Source organism: Heloderma suspectum, chromosome 1 (genome assembly GCF_057233095.1).
Source record: "Heloderma suspectum isolate Gila_16-S chromosome 1, 16-S_ref, whole genome shotgun sequence".
NCBI lineage: Eukaryota > Metazoa > Chordata > Lepidosauria > Squamata > Helodermatidae > Heloderma > Heloderma suspectum.
In genome coordinates, this window is record NC_139458.1 from 132,577,395 (window position 1) to 132,605,347 (window position 27,953).

The 27,953-nt window shown below is 45.6% G+C and overlaps 1 protein-coding gene across 10 annotated transcripts in view; it reads left to right on the plus strand.

Moving 5' to 3' along the window:
• LOC146357895 (NACHT, LRR and PYD domains-containing protein 12-like) overlaps positions 1-27,953 on the plus strand; it is an 81,904-nt gene that overhangs the window by 35,972 nt on the left and 17,979 nt on the right. For 9 of the 10 annotated variants that reach the window (XM_084824354.1, XM_084815832.1, XM_084807659.1 and 6 more), the window contains 6 exons: positions 3,636-3,716; positions 12,779-12,949; positions 14,585-14,755; positions 15,106-15,276; positions 21,852-22,022; positions 22,214-22,384. In XM_084824354.1, the coding sequence (XP_084680480.1) occupies positions 3,636-3,716; positions 12,779-12,949; positions 14,585-14,755; positions 15,106-15,276; positions 21,852-22,022; positions 22,214-22,384 (936 nt within the window). Of the gene's footprint in view, positions 1-3,635; positions 3,717-12,778; positions 12,950-14,584; positions 14,756-15,105; positions 15,277-21,851; positions 22,023-22,213; positions 22,385-23,160; positions 27,840-27,953 lie in introns of those variants that run through there. The other variant, XM_084830950.1, reaches the window with a different exon arrangement.

A 27,953-nucleotide genomic window follows, 5' to 3' on the forward strand; every position in this document is an offset into this window, starting at 1 on the left:
GTATTGCAGAGTTGCATTCATGTGTACATCTATCTAAGGGTAAGTCCCACTGATTCAGTGGGTCACTTGTGAGTGTGGGTGCATAAAATCAATCAGTCAATCAGAGAGAGCAAATAAATTTAGGCCCAGGCTGTGACAGAAGTGCTGAGCTGGGCAACTGGGTATTGCCATTTATTTCTGCCATGATGCCTCTGGGCCCTGTCCTGACGTAACATCACTGTGGGGCAGAGGCCACATTGGGCAATGAAGATGATGTGCCTCCAGCCACCTAAGGAAGCTCATCCTGCCAGAGCTGGGTGGCAGGCAGGACTAAGGAGAGTATTGGGCGTCTGGAGCTGCCTCTCCTTTTGTCCTTGCTTCTTGTTCCCACCGCCATTTTCTACAACTTCCCTCCCTTGCTGACCAGAGAGCTTGACTGTGGGGGGCTTGTCCCCAATGCAGTGCTACTGCATGTTTCACTAGCATCACACACTCGCAGTCATTAAGGGTGCTTCTGGGAGGAGGGGTCCTAGTGCTAGCAAGCAGAAGACACTGTGCAGCTGTTCTGTCTATTTCTCCTGGATGTTGGATAGTCTGGTGTGACTTACAGCAGAGCTGCCTTATGTAGACAGAAGACATGGCAACACAGTGGGCTCTCCACATGGAGCTTTTATCCTGCTATTGAGATTGGTTACTCATGGAAGTTTGCAGGTTGTTTAGATGATGCTCTCAACCTTCAGGGTGTCTCCTGCACTTAATGGCCTTTATTCCATTTTTCAAAAAGATTGGAGATAATGAGCTATCAAATTACAGCACTTGAGTTCCCTCCTGACAAGAGGAAAAACCCCAATAAGAGGAGTTAGACCACAGTGCCATCTAGTGGCTGTATAATCAAACATGGAAGACTCAGATAAGGGGGAAAGGGAGGGGAAAAGTGGGGTGGGGAGGAAGCATGTGTAAAGTGAGTCGGTCATGTGCATTTAAAACATAAGCAGAAAGCCTCATTTTAAATACAGGATTTTAGGCCGGTGTAGAAATGCTCAGTATTTATTATTTGAGGCAATAAATGCAGGCTAGAGCCATTTTTAAAGGAAGTTCAAATCAACTCACTTTATTGGTGCTTTTAAACACATTGTCACAGAAGCACATGGCTCATGTGCTTCTTACAAAGGCATGAGGGAGAAAGATGAAGGCAGAGGAAGCTACAGGACCAGGGGATGAGCTAGTCAGGTCTCTGTTGGCCCTGAAAGACATTCTCTGTTGCCCTTTAGTGTCAGGAAGCAAGTAGAGTTGTTCCGACTATCCAACACTTAATGGATTTTCTTCATTAAGGAAAAATATGAAAGATGTGGTAAGAAGACATGGGAGTGCCACAAATAGAAGATGACATCATCTGAAGCCCCCCCATAAACTTCTTTTTTTTTAAAAAAATCTATTTTTATTTTATTTTTATAAGTGTAATAAACAATACCAACAACATAGTCAAAAGCTTCACTTTCCAACATTACAGTATCCTGGGGAGGGGAAAAAAAAAAAGGAAAGCAAAAGAAGGAAAAAAAGAAAAAAAAAGGATTATATCTAAACTTCAATAAAAGCAAACCAAATATCCAAATATAAATCCAATTGCAAATTATACCTATACAGCGCTCTTCTAAACATTGCAGATATTATTAAATCTTCAATCCGCTGCTCCATAAACGGTGAGCCTTGTCTTTCAATGTCATAACCTCAGTCTTACAGCAAATAAACGGGAGCAAGCAATCCATTGCCATTAACCATATATTACCATTCCATTGACACATATTAGAAAACATTAGAAGTTTAACCAACAAGAAATAATAATAATCCCATAAAAATAATAATAATGATGATAATGATAATTTTTTTAAAAAAAAGAAATTTAAGAAAAGGATAAACAATAAAAAGTAAAAAGAAACCATTTATTTATTTTAAGTAATATCATATCTAAAAATATATATGTACATACACATACACACACAAACAGGAATTTATACAATATAACACACTCACAAAAAGGAGAGAGAAAACAGAAATATGCAAACATTTAGTCTGGCGTACTGTCCAGACTCTTATCAGCTATACCCCAAACAGCACTTCAGAGGAACAGTAAAAATGGCTAAATTCCAACTCAGGAGGCTGAGAAAGTTGGCTCCCTTGTTTTAATTTTAATTCCAGTGTGGAATGACTCTGCAGCATCAGGATTTAAAAACTATTTCATCTGGCCTTCAAAAAGAATGCAAAATGTAGCAGGATATTTAATACCCAATAAACTTCTGCAAAGGTGGCAGGGAGATGGCACCATAAAAACCTAGATTAGAAATAAGAGATTTGATTGAATCCTAACTGTGCTTTTGCAGGGCGGCCCTTAGCAAGCTGCAGTAAGGGTGGGGCTCCTCATGGAGACGTCCTCATCGGTCTTCTTGTTCCTGTTCCCAATAGGTCTCCTGTTCAGAATCTAACTCATGAAATTTACTCAGGATACAACTGCTACATAGAATCATAGAATAGTAGGGTTGGAAGGGGCCTACAAGGCTATCGAGTCCAACCCCCTGCTCAATGCAGGAATCCAAGTCAGAGCATCCCTGACAGATGGCTGTCCAGCCTCATCTTGGATGCCTCCAGTGTGGGAGAGCCCACCACCTCCCTAGGTAATTGGTTGCATTGTCGTATTGCTCTAACAGTCAGGAGGTTTTTCCTGATGTTCAGCCAGAATCTGGCTTCCTGTAACTTGAGCCCATTATTCCATGTCCTGCACTCTGGGATGATCGAGAAGAGATCCTAGCCTTCCTCTTTGTGACAACCTTTCAAGTACTTGAAGAGTGCTATCCTATCTCCCCTCAGTCTTCTCTTCTCAAGGCTCAACATGCCCATTTATTTCAGTCTCTCTTCATAGGGCTTTGTTTCCAGTCCCCTGATCATCTTTGTTGCCCTCCTCTGAACCCTCTCCAGTTTGTCTGCATCCTTCTTAAAGTGTGCTGCCCACTTTACTGGACACAGTACTCCAGATGAGGCCTAACCAGTGCTGAGTAGAGGGGAACCAGTACTTCCCAGGATTTGGAAGCTATGCTTCTATTAATGCAGCCCCAAATGGCATTTGCCTGTTTTGCAGCCACATCACATTGTTGGCTCATATTCAGCTTGTGATCGACAACAATTCCAAGATCCTTCTCGCTTGTAATGTTGTTGAGCCACGTATCCCCCATCTTGTAACTGTGCATTTGGTTTTTTTTTCCTAGGTGCAGAACTTGGCATTTATCCCTATTAAATGTCATTCTGTTGTTTTCTGCAGTCTATCCAGATCACTTTGAATTTTGTTTCTGTCTTCCAAAGTATGAGCTATCCTGACCAATTTTGTGTCATCTGCAAATCTGATCAGCATTCCCTGCACCTCCTCCTCCAAAGTACATGATAGTACTTAGTTTCTCTTTATTTCTTCAAGCTGCACCCTTGGACCATTTTATGTTCAAAAGATTCCTGTTTGTACTACATGTATGTTGAACAAATTGCAATGGAGCAATAGAAGTAGAATAATCTGTGGTTAAGGTACAAATACATAATCTACAATGCTCTTTTGTTCTAAAAGTAAAGGCTGTGCCCAAAGACTGACAAAGATTATTCTTTTCTTCCCTCTTTAGTGAAATGCAGCCCCATAAAGAAAAGTTGGAACGGCTCTGCAAAGCAATGAAGTCTCTAAGGAGCAACTTAAGGACACTGACGTAAGAGACTGCTTGCATTTTACTGTATGCCCTTAGTACTATAACACCTCAGGTGTTTCTGTTATGTTGACCATATGTAACCTTCCCTGCACAGATCCATGAGCATTATGGCCCTGACAGATTTTCTCCTCCTCCCACTTGCTGGATTGATAAGTAGAGCTGAGAAGTGTGGGGATGGAGAAAGCTGGATTTCTGTGATAGTCGCATATATGTCCCCTTCTTATTGCTGCCTCCCTTTCCCTCCCCTTCTGCTCTGGTCTCCCTAGTATTGTGATGCAGATGGAAAGCCTCTCAGGGCAAATTAGGATCCTGTCCTCTCATTCTAAATAATAATGATAATGATGATGTACACTGATGGTACTACCAACTTAAAAGTAGTTTAACAGCAAATACTAACACCCACCTAGTACCTAAACAGTTGTAGTGACTACTTTTAAAACTCATTATTGTGATTTATACTGTGCGGTTCTACAACTTAAGTATTACCTTGCAATCCTCTGTGTGTCTGCTCAGAAGTCTACTCCTACATCTCCCCTCACTGTGGATTGAAAATGATCTGAGCACTTCTGTACTCCAGTTATCCAGGAAGCCCTCAGGCCATGAGAGGAGGGGAAAGCACAATACTGGGAAAATCCCCAAATGGTATGAAAATCGCAGCTACATTCTCAGCACCCATGGAAACAGTGCGAGAGCCCACCACACAGGGGCTGAGTCGGTGATGATGGCCATATGCCATCCACAGATGGAGGGAGCTGAAGTTCACTGGTATCCCCCTCCCCAGGCTTTCCTAAAAATGAAGGTCTTCATGTGGTGGAAGAAGACTATTAGAGGCGGGGGGCAGAATTCCAGAGTCCGGATGTGGCTGCCAATCAACCATGATTTTGGAAAACAGAAAAGGGCGTTGGTGATCTTTCTACTTGGGTAGGCATATTGCAAAGGGCAATCCTTAAAGTATCCTGGTTCTGAATCATATAGGGCTTTAAAGTCATAACCAGTACTTTGAATTGGGCCCAGAAACCAACTGGGAGTCAATGCAGCTGTTTCAGCAATACTGTAACATGGATCTGATATCTGGCTCCAGGAAAAACCTAGCTACTACATTTTGAACAAGCTGAAGTTTAAAACCCTTCTTCAAAAGCAGTTCCACACAGAGTGCTTTGCAGGAGCCAGACATGACTTCAGTGAGGGATGACTCATCAGTACTTGATCTGCCTTCTCCAGGAATGACTCTAGTTGATGCACAAGCCTAAGATAGGCCAAAGCACCTATGGGCATAGCTGTCACCTGGCATCCAGTGTCAAGACCAGGTCCAGAAGTCCCAAGCTACAAAACTGTGCTTTTAGGGGTCCTGCTATCCCAAACAGCACAGGTTGAATTCCTACTCCCCAATTAGCTGTTTTACTGACTAGGAACTGCTCAGTTTTGTCAGGATTATGTTTCAGTTTGTCAGCCTCCATCCAGTCCATGACTATCTCCAGAAATCAGTTCAGAACTTCACTGACACTGATGGGGACACTGCACTCCAAATCCCTGGACAGTCTCTCCCAGCAATTCATATACATGTTGGAAAACATGGAAGGCAGAATAGAACTCTGTGGAAGCTCATAGACCAAAGGCCAAGGAGTCAAACAGGCATCCACATCTTGTGGCTGTGAAGTCCATAGTTTAACTCTGCACTGTGTGAGGAAGGTCTTCCTTTTGTCTGTCCTGATATTCTGCCATTCTGCCGCATGGGATGACCCTGAGTTCAAGTATTATGAGAGAGGGAGAAAACCCTGTCAGTACCCACTTTCTCCACACCATGCGTAGCGTTATGTAATAGATCCAGATAGTCCACAGCATCCAGAAAACTCTGGAAGTGAGAGGCCACTACATGCTCAACCACTGTGCCTAAGATGGAATATTAGAGAATGACAAGAAATTACACAGTACAGTGGGATCAAGTGAATACTTTTTTCAATAATGGTATCACTGCTGCCTCTTTTAACACTGCTGGAATTCCACCTTGACAGAAGGAGGCATGTATCCCTCCTATCAGCCACAGTTGTGGTTGTCTTGCTCAGAAGGGAATAGATACTAGGCCTGAGTCTGAGGCTGAAAAAATCGAACAGAAGGCCAGCCATGTGCTTCCCTAAGCAAAACAAAGTCTTCATGTGGTGGTAGAAGACCGTAAGTGAAGGGGCAAAGAGTTCTGTGATCTGGATGCCATGATAAAGAAAGCTCTTACCCTTGTTCCCACCAGCTGAGGTGGAGCTGAGCAGTAGGGCATGCAGAAGGGCCAACCACAGGAGACAGATGGGAGCACAAAGACGGAAGTTGTCATTTAAGTATGCTGGCCTTAGTCCTTTTAGGGCTGTAAGGTTGGAGCCAGCATCGTGAATTGCGCCCAGAAACAAAGGGCTGTCAGTGAAGATGGGACAGGAGTGGAGTGACATGGTCCCTAGAACTGGCTCCAGTCAGCAGCTTCACAACTGGATTTTGGACTTACTGATGTTTTTAAATACTCTTCAGGGGTACTCCTGTAGAGTGTGTTACAATAGTCCAGCTTTATTTGCTGTCAGCACAACAGAGTAAGCTCTAAAGCTGGGTTGGACAATTTGGGGGGTTCTCAGGGCCAATCTCAACCCCCCAGGGGCCGCATCCCTGCCACATGCTGCTCTTTGTGGTGGCGGCAACAGCAAAGCATTCGACAGTTTGCCATCGAATAGAGGCAGCAAATAGTAATGGTGGCCTAAAAAGACCAAATTTCATTCTGAGGCTTGTTTTAAAGCTAAATTTGGCCTTTTTAGATAATTAGGCATCGATTGCTTTGCCACTGCTATTGCAGCAACATATTTGGTAGTGGTTGGGGATGGCGGGCAATAGGGGCTGCATTGAAGGTCATGCGGGAACAGATGGGCCATGTTTTGCCCACCTCACTCTGTAGTGAGATTTACCCTGTCTGCTCAGACTTGGCTTCATTTTGAATTACGTTCCAGCCATTGACCTTTTCTTGATTACCACAAACTCTGGTTGATGTGTCCCTGCTGGAGGAATCCTCTTCAAAGGAGGCGCCTGAGCTCCCAGGGACTAGCAGCATTGAGGAGCAGTCTAAGCCAGGCGACCGAGAGGGAGTCCAGGAGGAGTCTCAGGGGAGAAGGTCATGGGTCCATCCCCACAAGAGGAGGGGAACTCTGTCTCTGAGGCAGAGGCTGATCAACCACCTACCCCCACCCCTAGAGTATTGGTGCCTCAAGAGGCAGGCCAGAACAATCCCTGTGAGAAGGAATGCCCATCTGCAAAGGAAGACTCCTCATGAGAAAAGGACTCCTGTGAGTAGGGCCTTCCTCAGAAGGAGTTAATCTTCAGGAAGCCTTTGATGTGCTGCAGCTGAGTCCTGGGTGGGGCTCTGGAAGCTCCAGTTTATAAGGTCTCAGCTGAGGTCTGCTGCTTGGTGGAACAACATCTTTCTTTCAGCCCCATGCACCATGAATCCTTGCTGCCTTGACCTTGCTTCTCCTTGGACTGATCTCTCATGCTGCTGACCTCTGATTCCTGATAAGACCCTGCTTTGGGCCAGCCCTTTTTCAGACCCTGCTTTTGACCTTTTCTTTGCCTACTGACTTTGCTGAATGGGTTTCCCCAGGTCTGAGCCTGACTTAGCCATAGCAGGACACTGGTGTGCCAGTGAGGTGACCAGAGTCTATTTAGTTCTGAAATGTTTGTAAGGCTCCTGAATCTTCTGTGGTTCTTGCATCCACTAGACTCCATTGTTATAGCAGATGAATCAGGTGAGATATCCAGAGTGCAGTCTTGTCCAGCTTTGATGGATGTTTCAGTTCATCCAGCTCAAGGATACTGACAGTGAAAACAGAGCATGGCCCCCTTTGGGATGAAAGGATTCCTGGAGGAAGTTTAGCATAAGAAAGAGTCAAATCACCCCCAAGCATTTGAAGGCAAATTATGGCTTTTTATGCATAAGTTGTATTGGCCATGGACTTTTCTGATGTTTTATTATGTTTTGGTATTTGGTATTCTGTTTAGATATTTTATAATGTGTATATATTAATTTTTTGTAAGTTGCCTTGGGTCTCTTTAAAGAGACAGGTGACTAAGAAATTCCACAACATTAGTAGTATTAGTAATAGTAATAATAGTAGTAGTAATTCAACAACAGTAACAGTAGTAGTGGGAATAATAATAAACACACAATAGAAGCTATTTAGCAGTGAATGTGCCCATCTCCTGAATCACCGCTGTATTCCATAGATTGACCAAGGCTTCATCAAGAATTCATTCATTTTTTACATTTCTATACCAAACAATAGCCAAAGCTCTTGGGGAGGTTTACAAAGATTAAACTCTAAAAATACAATATTATGCCATCACATAAAATCATTAATATACAAAAAATATTAAAAATTGTTTTTACAATCAATAAAATCCCAGGACCCGTTAAAAAGCCCTATCAGATGTTGTGAAATGCAAGTAAAAAAAGGAAAGACTTAAACTGGTGCCGAACAGATGACAATATTGGTGGCAGGCAGAGTTCACTGGGGAGAGTGCTCCACAGTCGGGGGGCCACCATCTAGAAGGCTCTCCCTTGTTGCCATACTCCGAACTTCCATTGGAAGAGGCACTTGGAGGAGGGCCTCAGATGTTGATCATAGTGTACAGGTAGGTTCATACGCAGGAGAGGTGCTCCATCAGGTTTTGAGGCCCTGAGCCATGTAAAGCTTTATAGGTCAAAAGCAGCACCTTGAACTGGGTTTGGAAACATACATGCAGCCAGCACAAGTGGGCCACAATCAGTGTTCGGATCTTCTCTTCAATCTGGCCACCACGTGTTGCACAAGCTGCAGCTGCTGAACCATCTGTGCTTGGTTTTCAAGGAGAACCTGGATATAGTGGACATTACAGAAACCTGGTGGAATGGAGAGAACCAGTGGGATACGGTCATTTCTGGATATAAACTCCACAGGAAGGACAGGGAAGGGTGTAAGAGATGCCCTGGAGGGACATGGCCTCATGTAAAGAGCCCGCAAACTTCCGTGAAGGAGCAATCTCAATCGCAGGAAAAAAGCTCTGTGTGAAGAAGCCAAAATTCTGCAAAGCATGGTCCCTCCAAGAAATTCCTGACTTGTGTTGCAGATAACCTCCTCCTACAGGAAAGTGGGGGAAGTAACTAGAGGATCAGCTATCCTTGACTTGATCCTAACCAACAGAGATGACTTAGCGGATAAAGTAGCAGTTACAGGAATTCCGGGGGGAAGTGACCATATTATACTTGAGTTCTTGGTTCTAAAGGAAGCAAAAGCTGAGTGTAGCCGAACATGTACCCTGGATTTTAGGAAAGCCAGTTTTAATGAATTAAGAACAATGATAAGTGAAGTCCCATGGCAAGCAACTCTAATGAGAAAAGGAGTGTAAAAAAAAAAAAAAAAAGAGCTTGGATGGGTGAGAGTGTAAAAAAAAAAAAAAGGGAAATTCTAAAGGGACAATTACAAACAATTCCAACAAGAAAAAAGGTGGACGACAACAGAAGAAGCCAATGTGTCTTCTCAAAAAGCTTAGCGATGACCTGAAAACAAAAAAGGACACATATAGGGAATGGAAGGAAGGCCAAGCTACAAAGGAAGAGTACAGGCAGGTAGCACAGAATTGCAGGGATGGCATCGGGAAGGCTAAAGCTGAGAACAAGCTGAGGTTAGCAAGGGATGCTAAAAGCAACAAAAAGGCTTTCTTCAGATACGTGCATAGTAAAGGACAGAGGAAATAAATGGTGGTTCACCTGTTCAGTGAGCTTGGCAAAATGGCAACAGATGACAAAGAAAAGGCAGAAGTGCTCAATTCCTACTTTGCCTCAGTCTTCTCCCAAAAGAGTGTCTATGACCCCCCTAGCAAAGGCGAAGTACAGGCTGAACGGGCAGGATTGCAGCTTGAGATCAATAGGCATATGGTCAGGGAACACCTAAATACTTCAAATGAGTTCAAATCTCCAGGGCCAGATGGACTGCATCCTAGAGTAATAAAGGAATTGGCAGAAGAACTCTCAGAACCACGGTCCATTATCTTTGAGAAGTCATGGAGGATGGGTGAAGTGCCAGATGACCGGAGGAGGGCTAATGTTGTCCTTTTCTTCAAAAAGGGAAAAAAGGAGGAACCTGGGAACTACAAACCAGTCAGTCTGACATCAATCCCTGGGAAAATTCTGGAGCAGATGATAAAGCAATCCATCTGTAAGGACCTTGAAAGCATTGCTTTTGTTGTTGTTTATTTGGTCAGTCGCTTCCGACTCTTTGTGACTTCATGGACCAGCCCACACCAGAGCTTCCTGTAGGCCGTCACCACCCTCAGCTCCCCCAAGGTCGAGTCTGTCACCTCCAGAATATCATCCATCCATCCTGCCCTTGGTAGGCCCCTCTTCCTTTTGCCTTCCACTGTCCCTAGCATCAGCATCTTCTCCAGGGTATCCTTCTCATTATGTGGCCAAAATACTTCAGTTTTGCCTTTTATATCATTCCCTCAAGTGAGCAGTCTGGCTTTATTTCCTGGAGTATGGACTGGTTTGATCATCTTGCAGTCCAAGGCACTCTCAGAATTTTCCTCCAGCGCCACAGTTCAAAAGCATCTATCTTCCTTCGCTCAGCCTTCCTTATGGTCCAGCTCTCGCAGCCATAGGTTACTACGGGGAATACCACTGCTTTCACTATGCGGACCTTTGTTGTCAGTGTGATGTCTCTGCTCTTCACTATTTTATCAAGATTTGTCATTGCTCTCCTCCCAAGAAGTAAACGTCTTCTGATTTCCTGGCTGCAGTCAGCGTCTGCAGTAATCTTTGCGCCTAGAAAGACAAAGTCTGTCACTGCCTCCACGTTTTCTCCCTCTATCTGCCAGTTATCAATCAAGCTGGTTGCCATAATCTTGGTTTTTTTGAGGTTCAACTGCAACCCAGCTTTTGCGCTTTCTTCTTTCACCTTCGTCATGAGGTTCCTCAGCTCCACCTCGCTTTCAGCCATCAAAGTGGTATCATCTGCATATCTGAGATTGTTAATGTTTCTTCCAGCGATTTTAACTCCAGCCTTGGATTCATGAAGCCCAGCATGTCGCATGATGTGTTCTGCATACAGGTTGAATAGGTAGGGTGAGAGTATACAACCCTGCTGTACTCCTTTCCCAATCTTAAGCCAGTCTGTTGTGTGTTCTTACCGTTGCTTTCAAAATTCAAAATGATCATGATGAGCTGGAGCACTGGGCTGAAAACAGCAGAATGAAATTTAATAGTGATAAATGCCAAGTTCTGATCAGGGGACAGGAGACAAAACCCTATGAGGAGAGACTGAAAGAACTGGGCATGTTTAGCCTTGAGAAAAGAAGACTGCGGGGAGATATGATAGTGCTCTTCAAGTACTTGAAAGCTTGCCACAGAGAGGAAGACCAGGATTTAAAAAGGGGTTAGACAAAGTCCTGGAGGAAAAGGCTATCAATGGCTACTATTCCTGATGGCTATGTGCTACCTCCAGTACCAGAGGCAGTGAGCCTATGTACACCAGTCGCTGGGGAACATGGGCAGGAGGGTGCTGTTTTGTTCCTGTTCTGTTTGTGGGTTCCTGATCAACAGCTGGTTGGCCACTGTGTGAACAAAAAGCTGGACTAGATGGACCCTTGGTCTGATCCAGCATGGCTCTTCCTATTTTCTTACGTTCTTATCTTCAAAGGCAGCCTTGCATAAAAGTGCATTGCAATAATCTAACTCAGAGGGATGGATGGACTCACCTTGGTCTGGGTTGGCTGGGGGCTCAATGAGCTGCTTGCCCCACTTGCATGGCTGGGAACTGCTCCAGGGGCCTCCATACTCACCCTGTCCCCAGCCATGCGAGTTGCCTGTAGCTGTCCGTCCTCTGTGCAAGTCACCATTATATGTAGAAATGGTGGCTTGCTCTTTCCATAAATTCAATCTTGCACACAGAGGAGGGGTGGCTGCAGGTGCATGGCGTGGCAGGATGTTTTCTGTCCCTCCCAGCTTGGCTACCACGAAGGCAGCACCTTGAAGGGAGGAGGACATCCTGCCTTTGCGGTAGCCGGCGTGGGAGGGAGAGAAAGCATTTCCCCCACCCACCAAGCTGTACAGCCATCTATCCTCTGTGCGAGTAGCCATTATAGGAAGAAATGGCATCCCCCTATTTTTTGTAAATTAAATCTTGCGCAAAATGATCAGCCGGAAAGTGCCAGCCATTGTGCGCAAGATCTAATTTGTGAAAAATAGCAAGTCGCCATTTTTATGTATAATGGTGACTCATACAGAGGATGAATGGCTGTGGGCGGTCGTGGGCAGGACGGGGAAGTCCCGGCGGTGCATGCAACTCGGCGGGCGGGGGTGTGGGCTCAGTGAGGCACATCTAGGGCACTGAGCGGGAGGAGTCTGTTGAACTCCACCTCCTGGCATCCCCAGTTACCAGAGCATAGACTACTGAAGCCAGGTTATCCCTGTCCAGATAGAGGTGTAGCTGGGCCACCAGCTGAAGTTGGTAGAAGACACTCCATGCCTCTGAGGCCACCTGAGCCGGGACAATGGGAAACTCCCCAAGGATTGTCAGAAAGCCATCCAGACCCCAGACCGTCTTCATTCATTCACCCCCCTGGAAAGCAATGGGGGGGGGGTGGAGTTTTAAAAATACTTTTCAGGGAGCAAGTGAGAATAGAGAGTGGCCATTTGTGAAATAAGGTTTTAGTATAATAATGTTCCATTCTTTAGGGGAAAATAACTGTTTGCCTCTAGAAGCAATGTGGGGCCACAGGCTTGCCAAATATAGCCCCTCCATATATATGTGGTGTACTGGGAACATGGGCATGTCCCCCAATTCTTATATGCTGAACTGTGAGGCATCACCATATGTGCAGGTGTCCAATGTGTACAATTCTTTCTCTCCCTAAAGCACGCTGGAGAAGGTACTGAGATAACAGTGGTTCTTACAGTGAAATGGAGGTGGAAATGCAGTCAGACTCCCTTTAGAGACCGACAGTGGAACAGAGGAAGATGGTGAATAAACACTTTTTGTTCTTTTTCTTTCTGTTTGCATTAGGTTTTTCCGATGTCATCTGACAGCAACATGTTGTGGGGATCTCGCCTCTGTTCTTAGCACCAACCGGACCCTGACAGAGCTGACTTTTTGGGAATGCTCTTCGGAAGATTCTGGAGTGCATCTACTCTGTACAGGGTTAAAGCACCCTAACTGCAGACTGCAGAAGCTTGAGTGAGTATCTGTGGAGGGAATAGCAAATAAAAACCCCAGTACTGCTTGTCCCACCCTTTTGTTGACTATGAGTGCTACTCCATTTCTTCTAAGGGATTCTTGCCCACAATAGTAGATATAATGGTCACCTGAATTAAATTCGCCCATGCTTGTCCATTTTAGTTCGCTGATTCCCGAGATGTCAATGTTCAATCTTGCCATCTCATGTTTGACCACCTCCAGCTTACCTTGATTCATTGATCTTACGTTCCAGGTTCCTAAACAATATTGTTCTTTACAGCATCAGACTTTCTTTTCACCACCAGACACATCCACAGCTGAGTGTCCTTGTGGCTTTGGCCCAGCCGCTTCACTCTTTCTGGCGCTACTTGGAAATTCCCTCTGCTCTTCCCCAGTACTATATATTCCGACCTGAGGGGCTCATCTTCCGGCGTCACCTCTTTTAGCCTTGTCATACGTTCCATGGGGTTTTCTTGGCAAGAATACTGGAGTGGGTTGCCATTTCCTTCTCCAGTGGACCACATTTTGTCAAAGCTCTCGGCCATGACCTGTCCATCTTGGGTGGCCCTGCATGGCATAGCTTATGGCTTCACTGATTTACACAAGCCCCTTCGCTGCAACAAGGCGAAGGGGATTATTTAAAATAATCATCCATGAAGGGGATGATTTAAAATAAACCAACTGAAAAAACTAAATTGCCCAGGACAATGAATTGGTCTTAACCTGATGCTGAAAAGACCACATCGTAGGTGGCAGGTGAGCCTCTCTGAGAAGCTCATTCCAGAACTGAGGTGTCACAGTAGAAAAGGCTGTCTGCTTGGTAGCCACCCATCTCACTTCCTTTGGTGAGGGCTGACTTAGTCCACGAGACTAGTGACATCCCCCATGCACCCCTCTCTGGCCTCCGCTTGCTGAACTCCAGGGCACTGATGGACCCGGGTGACGAGTGCCCTGGAGCTTGGTTAGTGGCCGGGAACAGTTCGGACTTGTGGCCATGCATGCTTGAATGACAAAAGTGACTGGGGTGCGCATTACGTCTCTTCTGCCTAGTCAGCTGTCAAGGAAGCTTCCTTGAGAGCTGGCCAGGCAGGATGGGGCCCCGGCTGGCGCCCTGGCCACTACTAATCTGCTAGTGGCTGGGGCATGTGCGCAGATGACCATTTGGAGAACCACAGTTACAAGAAGGCAACCTGTATTTCTTCTTGCATTTTGTATATTGTGGTTTTAATGTTCTATATATTTTAAATTGTTTTATTGTGTGTTGTTTGGTTTTAATTTTTGTGAACTGCCCAGAGAGCTTCGGCTATTGGGCGGTATAGAAATAAATAAATAAATAAATAAATAAATAAAATATAAGTTTTACTCTGTTGCTTGCAGATTCCAAACAAAGGATACCCCCCGATCCATTTCTGTTATTTCCCTCCTTCTCCTATGTAAATAAGTCTGGACTGCAATAAAAAATAAACTTTTAGTAAGATGTACATTTTTGTGGTAATGTATTAAAAGAATCAGTCTTATTTTAAATAAACCATATAGTTCACAACAAGAATTTAGATCATTATGGTTCATTGTTGTTTTTCAAGCTCTGTTCATAACTCATCCCTCACTGGATCCTTTCCTGGCTGTTCCCTGCAGATTGCGTTCTTGCTCTTTGACAGGAGCTTGTTATGGGGATCCTGCCAAAGTTCTTACTGTAAACCAGAGGCTGAAAGAGCTAAACCTTTCTTCCAATAAAGTAGATGACACAAGAATGAAGCTGCTTTGTGAAGGATTAAAACATCCAAGCTGTACGCTGCAGGTGCTATGGTAAGTCATCAATGCCCTCTTTGTAGTTGGACTTGTGTTGCTCTTTCCCTGATAACCTGAGAATGAAAGAAAGAGTGAGCCCTTCAGTTCCATAAAACCAAAGACACAGGAATTAAATTGTGGTATGAGGGGCTCAAACATCCAAACTGTCAACTCTGGTAAGTGATCGGCACTTTCTTTTCAGTCTGACTGTTTAACTTCTTGCAGTTTGTTGCAGAAAGAGGCCGTTTTGGTTTTGAAGAAATAATCAAAATTCCCTACAAGTCTTTTGACTCACAGGGCTCATTGTTTTTGAAACATGCATTTGTAACTCATCCATCACTGGCTCCTTTTCTGCCTGTTCCCTGTAGGCTGGATAATTGCGCTTTGACAGGAGCTTGTTGTGGGGATCTTGCTGAAGTTCTCACTGAAAACCAGAGACTGGAAGAGCTAAACCTTTCTTCCAACAAAGTAGAAGACACAGGAGCGAAGCTGCTATGTGAGGGGCTAAAACATCCAAACAACAATCTAAAAAACCTAGTGTAAGTCACCCATGCTCCCTTTTCTGTATGACCAGTGTAACCATCTCCTGACGACTTAGCCTGTGCTCATGTTATTCTTCAAGACGCCACAGTGGCTACTCAGAATAAGATATTTCTATGAATACATCATTTTCTGGATGGGGTGTGTGGTGCTCCTGCATGCTGCTGTGTGCATTTTCCCATGTGGCATGCTCCTGGGCAGGTTTCCATGTGGTCTGCCGCCGCCTATGCTTGCAAGTGGCGAGCTCCTCCACGTGTCTACATGTGTCACGCTCCTACAGGCTGCCGCTTGGGTCTGTGCCTGCCATGCTCCTGTGTATGGCCCAGTAGTTTTTCTTTGGCCCAGTAGTTTTTGTGCTTCTGTGTGTGTTTGTGCAACATTACAGAACAATTACAAATGTTACAAATAGAATATTAGGGAGAGGTTAGGGGCTCCCCCCCCAATCACTTCTGGGCCCCCAGGAGGCCAGGCCAAAAAACTCTGGGAACCCCGTTTGGAAAACAAAGAACAATGGCATACATTGGAAACACATTTGGGGAAAAAAAAACAGAAAATGCCCTCAAGACCCTTTGTTAAAAAATAGAAGGGGAAAAACTAGCTGTACCCATGGCAAAAAATTTCACAACTGTTGTGTAACTTTCAGTCTGATTTAGTAACCTCGTTAGTCAGCTGTTTTACCCGACCTTGAGGTTTCACAACTTCCTATTAAATTGGTATTAAAATTGTTAGAGATAGAGTGGTATAGTAAGCAAGAAAGTTGTTCAGTTTAATAGAAAAACATATATTTTAAAATCAGTTTGATGAAATTAGCCCCAAAACTGTTTTGGTAAATCTGTGTGGTAAATGCTTTAAGTTTTTTTTAAAAAAATTATGGAAAAGGCCAAGTGGAACTCGAGATATTGATTCCTCAAGAAAATGCTTCACATTTTAATATATATCACATGGTAAACATTTCATAAGAATTCAAAGTGCTAATTCAAGTCCTAAAGGTCAATTTTACCAGAATTTATTTATTTAAAACTTCTTTATAAACAACATTGCGGGTTCAATTATTTTGATTTGGTAATTGGATTTTTAAATTATTATACACGTGACATTGCAACATATAATTGTTGATATGTAAATACTGGATCAAGAAGACAAATTCCAATTTTATCCAAAGTTTGTCCTTGACTCTTGTTAATTGTGATAGCAAAGGCCAGTCGAACTGGAAATTGTCTTCTTTTAAATTGAAATGGTAATGTTGCGTCAGATGATGTTAAATCAATATGTGGTAAGAACACTGTTTTTCCTGCTGCTTCCCCTGTAACGACTTCCAAATCTAAATAGCTATCACTCATGTTTTCGACAATAAGCCTTGTACCATTCATTCGATCTTTGCAAATATTCAAGTTTCTTAGTAATATCACAGTAGCTCTGATTTTTAATGTTAACATTAGTTATTTATTTGTTTGTTTGTTTGTTTGTTTATAACATTTATATACCACTCCATATCTAAAGCAGATTCCGGAGCAGTGAACATAAAAGGTAAAACAATAAAATGATTAAAAGATTAGAACACCATATTAAAATTATTCTTTTTAAAACATAATACCAATAAAAAACATAGCTAGTCAGTTAAGGAACGCTTCCTGGAAAAGAGCTATTTTCAGGAGGTCCGGGAAGCAGCACAATGTTGGCGACTGCTTGACCTCCAAGGGCAGGAGTTCCAAAGAAAGGGGGCCACCACACTAAAGACCTTTCCCTGGGTACACTCCGATCAGGCCATAGGTACATGTGGAGCCACCAGGAGCATGCCCTCTGATGACCTCTGATGACCTCAGTGACTGGGCAGGTTGGTAAGGGAGAAGGCACTCTCTCAGGTATCCTGGTCCCAAGTTGTTTAGGGCTTTTGGTAAGCTAATACCAAAACCTTAAACCTGGCCCGGTAGCAAATGGGCAGCCAGTGCAGTTCCCTCAGCAAAGGAGTTGCATGCTGGAAAGGGGCAGCTCCTGGCAACAGTCAAGCTGCTGCGTTCTGCACTAGCTCCAGCTTCCAGAGCAGCCTTAAGGGCAGCTCCACATAGAGCACATTGCAGTAATCCAGTCTTGAACTTACTAGCAGCTGCACCACTGTGGCCAAGCTATCCCTGTCCAGGAGAGGCCGTAGTTGGCAAACCAGCTGAAGCTGGTAAAAGGCACTCTGAGCTGCCATGGCCACTTGGGCCTCCAGCGACAGTGATGAATCTAGGAGTACTCCCAGATTACAAACCTGATCTTTCCGAGGGAGTGCAACCCTGTCCAGAACAAGCAATGAGCCCATCTCCTGGACTCGGGAACCACTCACCCACAGGGCTTCCATCCTGCCAGGATTCAGTTTCATTTTATTGGCCCTCATCCAGCCCATTACTGAATCTAGGCACTGAGGCAGGACTTGCACAGCCTCTCCTGATTCAGATGTCACAGGGAGATAGAGTAATCAGTAGCACTTGGGTCCAAATCCCCTAATGACTGCTCCCAGCAGCTTCATATAGACATTAAACAACATCGGGGACAAGATGGTACCATGCCACACCCCATAGCTCAACTGCAAAAGGGTTGAGGAATGGTCACCCAATGTTACTGTCTGAAATCCGCCCTGCCGGTAGGACCGGAACCACTGTAACACAATGCCTCCGATGCTCATCCCATGGAGTCAATCCAGGAGGATACCATGGTTTATGGTATCAAAAGCCGATGAGCGATCGAGCAGAATTAACAGGGTTGCACTCCCCCTGCCCCTCTCTCAATAAAGGTCATACATCAGGGCAACCAAGGTTGATTCAGTCCCATAACCAGGATGATACCCAGACTGGAATGGGTCCAGATAATCAGTATCATATAAGAGAGCCTGCAGTTGTTCTGCCATGACCCTCTCCAGAACCTCCCCTAAGGAAGGGGTATTTGCAGTCGTTGCCTAAGCCCATTGGGTCCAGAGTGGGCTTCTTCAAGAGTGGTCAAACTACTGCCTCCATAAGGACAGCAGGGATCATGCCTTCCCGAAGAGAAGCATTCACCACACCCTGGAACCACCCAGTCATACCCCCTCGGCTAGCTTTTATTACCCAGGAGGGTCAAGGATTGAAGCGGGCACGTGGTCAGTCACATTGCAGCAAATACCTTGTCCGCATCATCAAGCCGCAGCAAGTGAAACTGATCCCACAAAATCAGGCAGATGGTGGCTTCAGACCCCTCGACTGGAACTGCACTAACAGCAGCATCACGTTTGCTGCAGAGACAAGCGATTTTGTCCTCAAAGTGCAATGCAAAAAGGTCACAGCGGGTCCTCGACAGGGCCAGGGCCCCATTCACTGGGGAGAGCGTTAACAGCCCCCAGACCACCTGAAAGAGCTCCACTGGACGGCTCCTTGAGGATGCAATGGAGGCAGCAAATTAAGCTTTCTTTGCTGCCCGCAGACTTGCTCCATTTGCGCTCTAGCTGACATCCAGCCTGGTTCATTGACTGTAGCTGCCCAGTGTACCAGGGAGTGGAGCGGCCTCCACAGCTCCAGAGAATGCGCTCAGGTGCAATCAAGTCAATGGCCCTCCGCATCTCACTGTTCCACAGTGAAGCTAGGGACTCATCTGGATCACCAGCTTTCTCCACTGGAAAATTCCTAAGAGCATTCAGAAATCCATCAGATTCCATCAGTCTCCTGGCGTGGACCATCCAAATGGGTCCCCCACTCCTGCAGGAGGGAATTAGCCCCATGTGTTCAAATCTCACCAGGAAATGGTCTGACCATAACAATGGAGCTTCTTGGGGCCCCCACCCCCAATTTTCAGTCTACTCATCTCACAACCTGGAGGAAAAACCAAATCAAGGGTATGCCCTGCTTCATGTGTTGGGCCAATGACAAACTGAGACTGCCCCATGGTTGTCATGGAGGCCATGACATCCCGAGCTGGAACTCCAGAGACAGCCTCAGCATGGAAGTTGAAGTCACCCAGAACTACCCTACTGGGTTCCTCCAACACCACACTTGAGACTGCCTCTGCCAACTCCGCCAGGGGGGTTGCTGGGCAGCAGTGTGGGTGGTACACCAGCAGCATCCTCAATCTGCCTCCATCACCCAATGCCAGGTGTAACCCCTCAAAGCCCACTCCAAGGTGGGGTGGTTGCCTGGTGACAGAGACAGAGGTTCTATGAGCCGCAGTGACTCCTTCAGGGTCTTTAGATGTTACAGTGTTAATGCTGATGTATTCTCTGGAATCACCAGGTATCATTTCTATAATGTCAGCGTTTATTTTGTTATATTTTCATTTTTTGGTGCAATGATCACACATTTTGATAATCTGTTGTTATTTTGGGGAGAATCTCCTAATATATAGGGTATTAAATTTTCATTTATAAACAGTTTGTGTGGTCACTCAATTTCATCTGTAGTACCAGGAACTGTCAGATAATCTGCATTCCCGATGTCCATTAGAAACTTCGTGAATTCTGTTTCATCTGGGTGGGCTCGCATATTCCATTCTAACTTTCTTGTTTTGAAGGAAGACCATAAATTCAAGTATTTTAAACAATTCTGTGCAATAAAAGGATATGAGCCATGAGGAACAACTGGTAGTACTTGACTGAAGTCTCCACCAAAACAATCCCCTTGCCACCGAATGGTACATTCTGATTGTCCGTAACATCTTGTAAAAGTCAATCTGCCCTCATAAGCACATGAGCCATAGCCATAGGGGTCTCATCCCATGTAATTAATTTTGCAGATCTTATAAAGTTTGCTTCAGGGCTATTTACTTTGAGTGACCAAATAGAAGTTTCATTCAAATTTAGTGGTAACTTGAATTGCCTACTATGATATTGATGTGGAGAGACCATCAATTGAGCAGGGACCACATAGACCTCCCTTCCTGTGTTTGTCCACCTTTGACTTTTTTTTGACTCCTGATTTCTGAAAAGTAAAAGTTACAGACCATTGCTTTACTTGGGTTCGGTGCCCACTGGTCTATCTGCTGCCTGTAAAGCGCATATTCTGAGTGTCTTCGGGTGAAATCAAGCAGGCCGCACGCTCCACCTACAGGCTGCTGGTACTCTTCCTTTTTGTTGAGTTGGATGCATTCTCTGGCCCTCCCAGCTCTGGGTTTGAAACTGCAGGTGCGACAAGATACCAGCACACACCATGCTCTCAGTACTACTCCTTTCAGTCCTTTCATGGACTTAACTGGGGCAACCGTTTTCTACAAATTTAAAATGGTTCTTTTTTGGTACTTTTGGTAAAATGGTACTTTTGTCAGATAGTTTCTGAGCACAGTCCAGCTCTGTGTGGTGCATCTGACAGGAAACATGGAGGGTCTTTGAGTTCCTGGTGAAGGGTGTTTGGTCCAGCTCTCTGTGGGTCACCTTGAGGGAAATCTCTACCCAAAAGTGCTGGAGGTTTTGCATCAACTAAACTGACATCTGTGTTTGTCAGGGCCCAGCTTCAGCACTGCAGTGGACTTTGTCGATTATAGCCAGGATTTGATTAGAAGTAGCCTGGAAGGGCTTGGGCCTATTCAGCCTCTGTAATGGCAGTGTCTGTGTGAGCTCATCTCTGTCAGTGTTCTCAGAGCAGAGCCAGGAGTCACCCATCTCCCTGTCCACTAGCTGGTCTGGCCTTGGAAAGCAGGCAGTCTGGGAAGCTCTCCATGAGAACCTGACAAAAGTGGGCTGGGGCTGGGGTCATTCAGGTCGAAGCATCATTCTGGAGGGCAGATGCCCTGTTTGGATGGAGGCCCCACTGAGAGCCTGAAAGCCCTTGTCCATCAAGTGCAAGAGGGCATGCCCTCCCCTTTTAAGCCGAGGTAAAGGCCAGGAGAATTCACTTGGGACAGTCTCGTCGTCAATGCCCCAGTTCCTCTAATTTTGGACGTGTTACCATCTGGGCCTCTGGAAGCACTCTTCACGTGGACCCTATCTTAATTTGGATTCTTGACTCCTGGAACTTTGGATTGTTAAGGACCTGCCATGAAAAGTACAGCTGTGCTTTTCATGGGCTTTGGATTCTTGTTTGCTATGGACTGTGGATCTTCAATGTCATCAGTCCTGAGTGATTGTTTTGTTTTTAACATTTTTTATTATTTATTTATTCATTTCATTTCTATATTGCCCAACAGCTAAAGCTCTCTCTTATTTCAAGCTACCTTGTGAGAGTGTCTCCTAAAAGGTGGGGTAGAAATGTTTCATCATAATCATAATCTCAGCCAAAGTTAAGCACTTCAACTGGAGAGTTTTAAGCCGATGAAATGAAAGTGCTTACCCTCAGCAGGATCATGCCCTGACTTAACAAAACATTCAGTATAGACAACTCCAGACCGCCCCTTTTTTTTGTTCTGTAAAACCTTTATATTTTCTTAAGTAAAACAGACAATTATATTTTCCCCCTCCTACAAATTGTTTCCCTCTCTATATAAAGCAGCATAGACACCTATGCTTTTAGTAATCTATACATTTTAAATGAATCATCCAATAACTGCCATTATTTGGATTCGTTTTGTTCATTGTTATGTTTGCAATTGTATTCATATCTTATCCATCACTGGCTCCTTTTCTGGCTGTTTTCTGCAGGATGTGTAGATGTCATTTGACAGGAGCTTGTTGTGGGGATCTTGTCCAAGTTTTCAGTGAAAGTCAGAGGCTGAAACAGTTAGTTCTGACTGAAAATAAAATAGACGATATAGGAGTGGAAATGCTGTGTGAGGGGCTCAAACATCCACACTGTAAATTAGAGCTGCTATGGTAAGTTCTCAGTTCTTTCTTTTCAGTTTGATGTTTGTAACCATTTCCTGTCTGTTTCACTTGGGCAAGTTTAAACATAAAAAGACAGTTTTAGTTTAAACAAATAATACACTATTTTGTTTTATATGGTTCACTGTTGTTTTTGAAACTCTATTCATAACTCATCTATCACTTCTGGCTGTTCCCTACAGCTTGAATCATTGCTGTTTGACAGGAGCTTGTTGTGGGAATCTTGCTGAAGTTTTCACGGTAAACCAGAGGCTGGAAAAGTTACTTTTGTCTTGGAATGCAATAGGAGACACAGGAATGAAAGCGCTGTGTGAGGGGCTAAAACATCCAAATTGTAAACTACAGGAGCTCGGGTAAGTCATTAGGGCCTCTTTTGTAATGTGACGCGTGTTGCTCTCTCCTGACTGTTCTTTAATATGCTGCTTTGGATGCTCAAACGAAAAACATCCATGAATTGCATTGAGTTATACAACAGTATGTTGACGGATGGACGGACGGAGAGAAAGACACACACACACACACACACACACACACACGTAAATATATAATGCCCTGATTTGTTAGTTCTTTTAGCACTCATCAGAAACTGTCTCAAAGGCAGCCCACTTCCAACTAGTTGCCTCTTGGGGGCATTTTCACTTCAATTTTCAGTGCGGCTGTAAAAGTATTGTGTTTATTTATTGGAAACATTTCTATAGGGCTTCTTGTGGAGATCTTGCCCATGTTCTCAGTGAAATATTTATAAAAATGTTGAGCAACACCAGGGCCAGGACAGAACCTTGAGGCACCTCACTTGTCCCTGCTCTCCAGGCTGACTCGGAACCTTCAGTTAGCATCCTTTGGGTAAGGTCCATCAACCACCTATGAATTCACCTAACCGGAGCATCGTCTCTAGCCCAGGTTTTATCAGTTTGCCAAGAAAAATATAATGGTGGACCTTTTTGAAAGTGTTGCTGAAGAGGTACTATGTTGACAAAATTACCCTGATCTACCAAACTACTAACATTTTCATAAAAAGAGAGTAGATTAGTCAAAAGCCTTTTATTGTATATAACTAATCGTGATTACAAACAACATAACTTAAAACATCATGTAATAACCCAAGTCATATCTTACATTTTGTTAACAGATCACCTGCACCACAACTGCAATCAATAGCGGTCAGAGTGACTGCACTGGACATAGGGATCACAACTTGACAGTGACCAGTAAATCTTCACATGGATATTTTTACCCTGTAAAAACCAATCCTAGGAACCTCTCCCTGCGGGTTTGATTAGGGATGCTGGAAAAATTCAAGATGGGCTAAAATGAGCTCCGATTTCTAAGAATCTGACTTGCAGACTCCACTGTGGAGTGACCCCCTCAGGCCACACAGAGTCCATGTACTTTAGGATTTTTTTAAAAAAAAATTACTTTCCTGAAATGTACACATATTTATATGTAGGAAAATATGCAAATTTCTGCTGAGGAAATGTTGAATGGAATGGGGGACAATACTCTAAATGTTGGGTACTAAGGTAAATTATCTAAACTGTCATAAAACCTCTTACATAATTATTTGTGTATTTTTCCATATGAAAGGGAAAAAATTCACATCCTTCTGTGAGTGGACAATGGAACAAAAGGTGCCCCACACTCCGTATAACACAGATTGAGCGGATTTTATGTAGTCCATCCATCCCTAGTTTTGATTAGGGCTATGCACGAACCCCTCAATCCTGTTTGGATGCCAATTTGGACCTTCCGAAGTGGGCCCCTTTTGCTTCAGAACAACGCAGACCCAACCTGACCCCCTTCAGAGTGGGATCCGAAGCAAGTTTCGGAAATTCGAATTCAAATTTTATGTTTTCCCACTGACTTGCTTTGGAAAACAGAAACGACTGTAACATTTTCAGTTTTTATGATAAATTCTTGAAATTTGGAGACCTGGCAGCCCCTGTCAAGGTGATTGAACTTTCCAAATCTCAGACAGTTTGGCCCAGTAGTTTTTGTGCTAGGCACAGGTAGATGTTGCTGTTCTCAGAAACTCCAACCAAAGGTAACATAAAGGAATACTCAGGTTAGGTGTATAAGAGCTGACAATTAGGAGGATGTCACTATCCCTAAACTCTGGTGTAGGTTTTTTGAAGTGCAACATAACCCCTCTCCCCTAGTGCTTTCCTGTTCGACTTCGCACTGGATGATCTCAGGCTTGTCTCACAGACAGAATACACATTACCTGGGGAAAAAGTAATGGCAAAAGAGGAAAGGCATCTATGGGCAAGAGGGACAACAGGGTGCAACTATGCCTTATGCTAAGCCCAGTGACTTCACCCTGGTACCAGGAAGGAAGGCAGTAGCTGGTAGAGTGGAGACAGAGAGACACCCGTGGGTGCAGCAGGGTGCAAATATGCAATAGGCCCATGGCGTAGAAGCCACCAAGCCCAGCTGTTTCACCCAGGCACTGGACACAGGGCAGGCAGGCAGGCAGGCAGAGAGGTGGACCTTCTCCACAGTCTGGTGGGCACAGTCTGCATCGCACCTGTGATGCGCCATGCTTGTACCTTGCGTGGCAGACCATCCCCTCCGTTCAAACTGAAGGGAAGCACCACTTTCAAAGTGCAGCTGAAGTCATTCAACAATGTACTGATTGACAGGATAAATCCACCCATACCAGGCGGGCACATCAGTTGCTAATAATGATATGATTCATCCATAGTTGTCCCAACTGAGGCGGGAACCAAACAAATGAGCCCTGCCAGGCGGGCACATTGAAAATAATGATGACAGTGATTCATAATTGTACTGGCTGAGGCCAGAACCAAACAGTCCAGCCCTGCCAGGCAGGCACATGCACACAGCAGACTCATTCCATGTGGGCATACTTCTATGGCATTGGAAGAAGACATAGAGATGCTACCCCATCCCCTTATTCATTTCATTCAGAGCTAGAGTCCTGTACAGGAAGCACAGCCCAAGGACTGTACTGAAATCATTGTGGTGCTGGTGGTGGTGGTGGTGGTGGTGATGATGATGATGATATACTCTGAGTGGAGGATTCATAGAGCTACAGAGATGCTAGGAGCATCCCCTTGGGTTCATCCAGAGCTGAGTTACTGCACTGAAAGCACAGCCAGATGATTATGATAATGTGTTTGATCTGCTACAATTCAGAGCTACAGTCCTACACTGCAAGTGCAGCCAAAGGACAGTACTGAAGATCATGATATGCTCTGAGTGGAGGACCCATAAAGAGACAAAGACATGTTAGGAGCATCCCCTTGGGTTCATTCAGAGTTGAGTCACTGCACTGAAAGCACAGCCTAACAATAACAACAACAACAATGTAATGACCTGCTTGACTCAAAGAAAAAAAAGCTAGCCAAAATAAGGAGAAACAGCAGGCTGAGTGTGCTGCTGACTCATCCGAGGGCTTAAGGGTGGGATATCCCACCAGGGTCAGGCTGACTTTCAGGAAGACCAGCTGCTCCACCAACTTAGCATCCAAGCAGGAGCGGTGGGTGTCACCATGCTGCCTGCCACTGAGAACACCTTCTTGCTTGGGATGCTGGTTGGTGGGCAGCCCAGTCACTCCCTGGCGACCTGAGCCAGGTCTGGCCAAACCTGGCTTCTGGATGACCACTAGGCCATAGAGTCAGTGGAGCAGTCCTCCATGGGCTCTGCCAGGTAACACTGCACAAAGGTTGCGGCATCATCCTGCATTGCCTCAGCCCAGAACCCCTGGCCTGTGGTCCTGCTGGGAGTGCTGGTACTGCTGCGGGGAGTACTGCTGCTAGGAGGGATGGCCCCCTATCCCTCCTCCTCCAGCACCTGCCCCAGCCTCTTTGCCCATGCCTCCCTGACTTGCTCCACTAGAATTTCCTGCCACCCCTCCGGGAGTTCTCTGCACAAAATCCATACTTAAGGTGGGGGGTCTCACATGATGGCCAACATGTATGTCCTGTCCAGGCATAGGGGTTCCACCCACCATACTAGGCCATCCCTCAGCCTTGTCACCACTTCCCACATGTCTTGCAGGAAGTGCCTGCCTGTGACGGAATCTGTGGCATCCAGAAACTCGCCCATCCATTTCTGGAGATGCCTGGCCACAGGGATCACCTGGCTGAGGAGGGTAGTGCTGGTGCTCAGGGTCTCAGTGGCCTCAAGGAACGGCTTGAGAACCACCACAAACTGGGACATGGCATCCCATTGTTGTCTGCCCAGTGGTGCCTGGATGCCAATGTCCCCCACCCTGGACACCTCGTGGACAGCATGATGTTGCTCCACCATATCATGAGGCAAGAAGAATTCCAGGGCGTTGCCACATCCTGCACCAGCCCACACTGCAGGAGCCCCAATTCCTCCTGCTTCTCCTGCAGCAGCTGACTGATGCTGTGGTGGAAGTGCCCAGCCACCTCCTGCAGCTTTCCAAAAGGTTACGAATGCTAGACAGGGGGCTGCGACACACCTTGGTACTGCTCATACCAAGGGTCAGGTTGAAGATGCGCACGATGCAGTGGATGCCCTCCAGTCTGCCCTTGTGCACACCCTTCACCATGTTGGCTCCCCCATCAGTGACCATGTCACCAAGCTGGTGCCTGGCCAGCCACCCCTCTGCCTTGTGGTTCATGGCCTCCATAATCTCTGCTGCGATGTGGGACTGGTCCATGGCTTGTGCGTGAAGGAGGGCACAGCAACGCCCATCCTTCCCAGTCCCAGAAGTGCTGGCCACCAATGAGCCATCAGTGACAAGTAAGCACGTGCTGTACCAAATATCCAAAGTGAAGGTCTGTGCCTCTGCATGGCACCATCTGCACCTCTGCATGGCACAGACGGTCCAGCACCCCCTCCCTGCATGCCTAGTACAGGGAGGGCCCCACCTGCCTGCTAAGGGTTGTGCAGTGCAACCAGCAGCTTGTAGGAGGGCACCGCAAGGGCCATCAGCTTCTTGAACCTTGCATTTTCAAAGAGTCTGAATTGCTGGTCATCCAATGCCACCATCTCACCAATGCACTTGGTGATATGGTCGGGTGTTGGAAATCTCCCTGTTGGGGCCTCATACTTCCCCCACCCCATCTCCTCCATGGTGGCCTGCCTAAGCCTCTTGGGGGTGGGAGATGGAGAGCTTGCAGGAGCTCCAGCACCTCCAGCCTTCTGCTTGCCCCTGCTGTCGCCAGTCTGCAGGAATCTGGGCGCATCTGCCCTGAGCAGGCCTGACCGGTGCTGCCTCCTTAGGTGCAGGAGCAGGCTGCTGCTGGTGTAGTGTCCTGGCTTCTCCCCCTTGCTCAGAGATGCCTTGCAGTGGTGGCACACGGCAGTGCTGGGATCTGCTCCCACCTCAAAGTGGTCCCACACAATGCTGCCCTGCCTCTTCTGTGGAGATGGAGACTGCCTGCCTTCAGTCTCAGGGATAGCCACAGAAAGAGCAGGGGGAACCATGGAAGAGGGGTCAGGTGGTGGAGTGTGAGCCTCTGCCTGCTGCTCGTCCTCCCCCAGACCCTGGGGGATCTCCTCCTCTTGACCCTCCACCACCCTGAGGTCATGTGACACCGGGATGCAGTATCTGGACTGGGGGCAAGCAGACCTGGCCACTAGTGCTGCTGGTCCCACCAGCACCTCGCCCTCCTCTGCCCCTGCTAAGACCCCTTAATTGCCTCATATGGGGCTTGCTTTGCCCCACAGTATACAGATGTGTGTAGTGCTTTGCCCACCATATATTGTCATATATGGACTCGTGTGCAGTGCTTTGCCCCACAGTATTTGGCCACACACTGTTTGGTTGAGCACAACACAAGCACACACACACACACACACACACACACACACACGAGCAAAAGAAAAGCAGATACAGAAAGAAAAACTACCTCGGGGGGGTGGGAGGGGGAGTAACATTATCTATAAAGCCTAACAGAAGAGAAAAGGTTTTTTTGTATTATGATT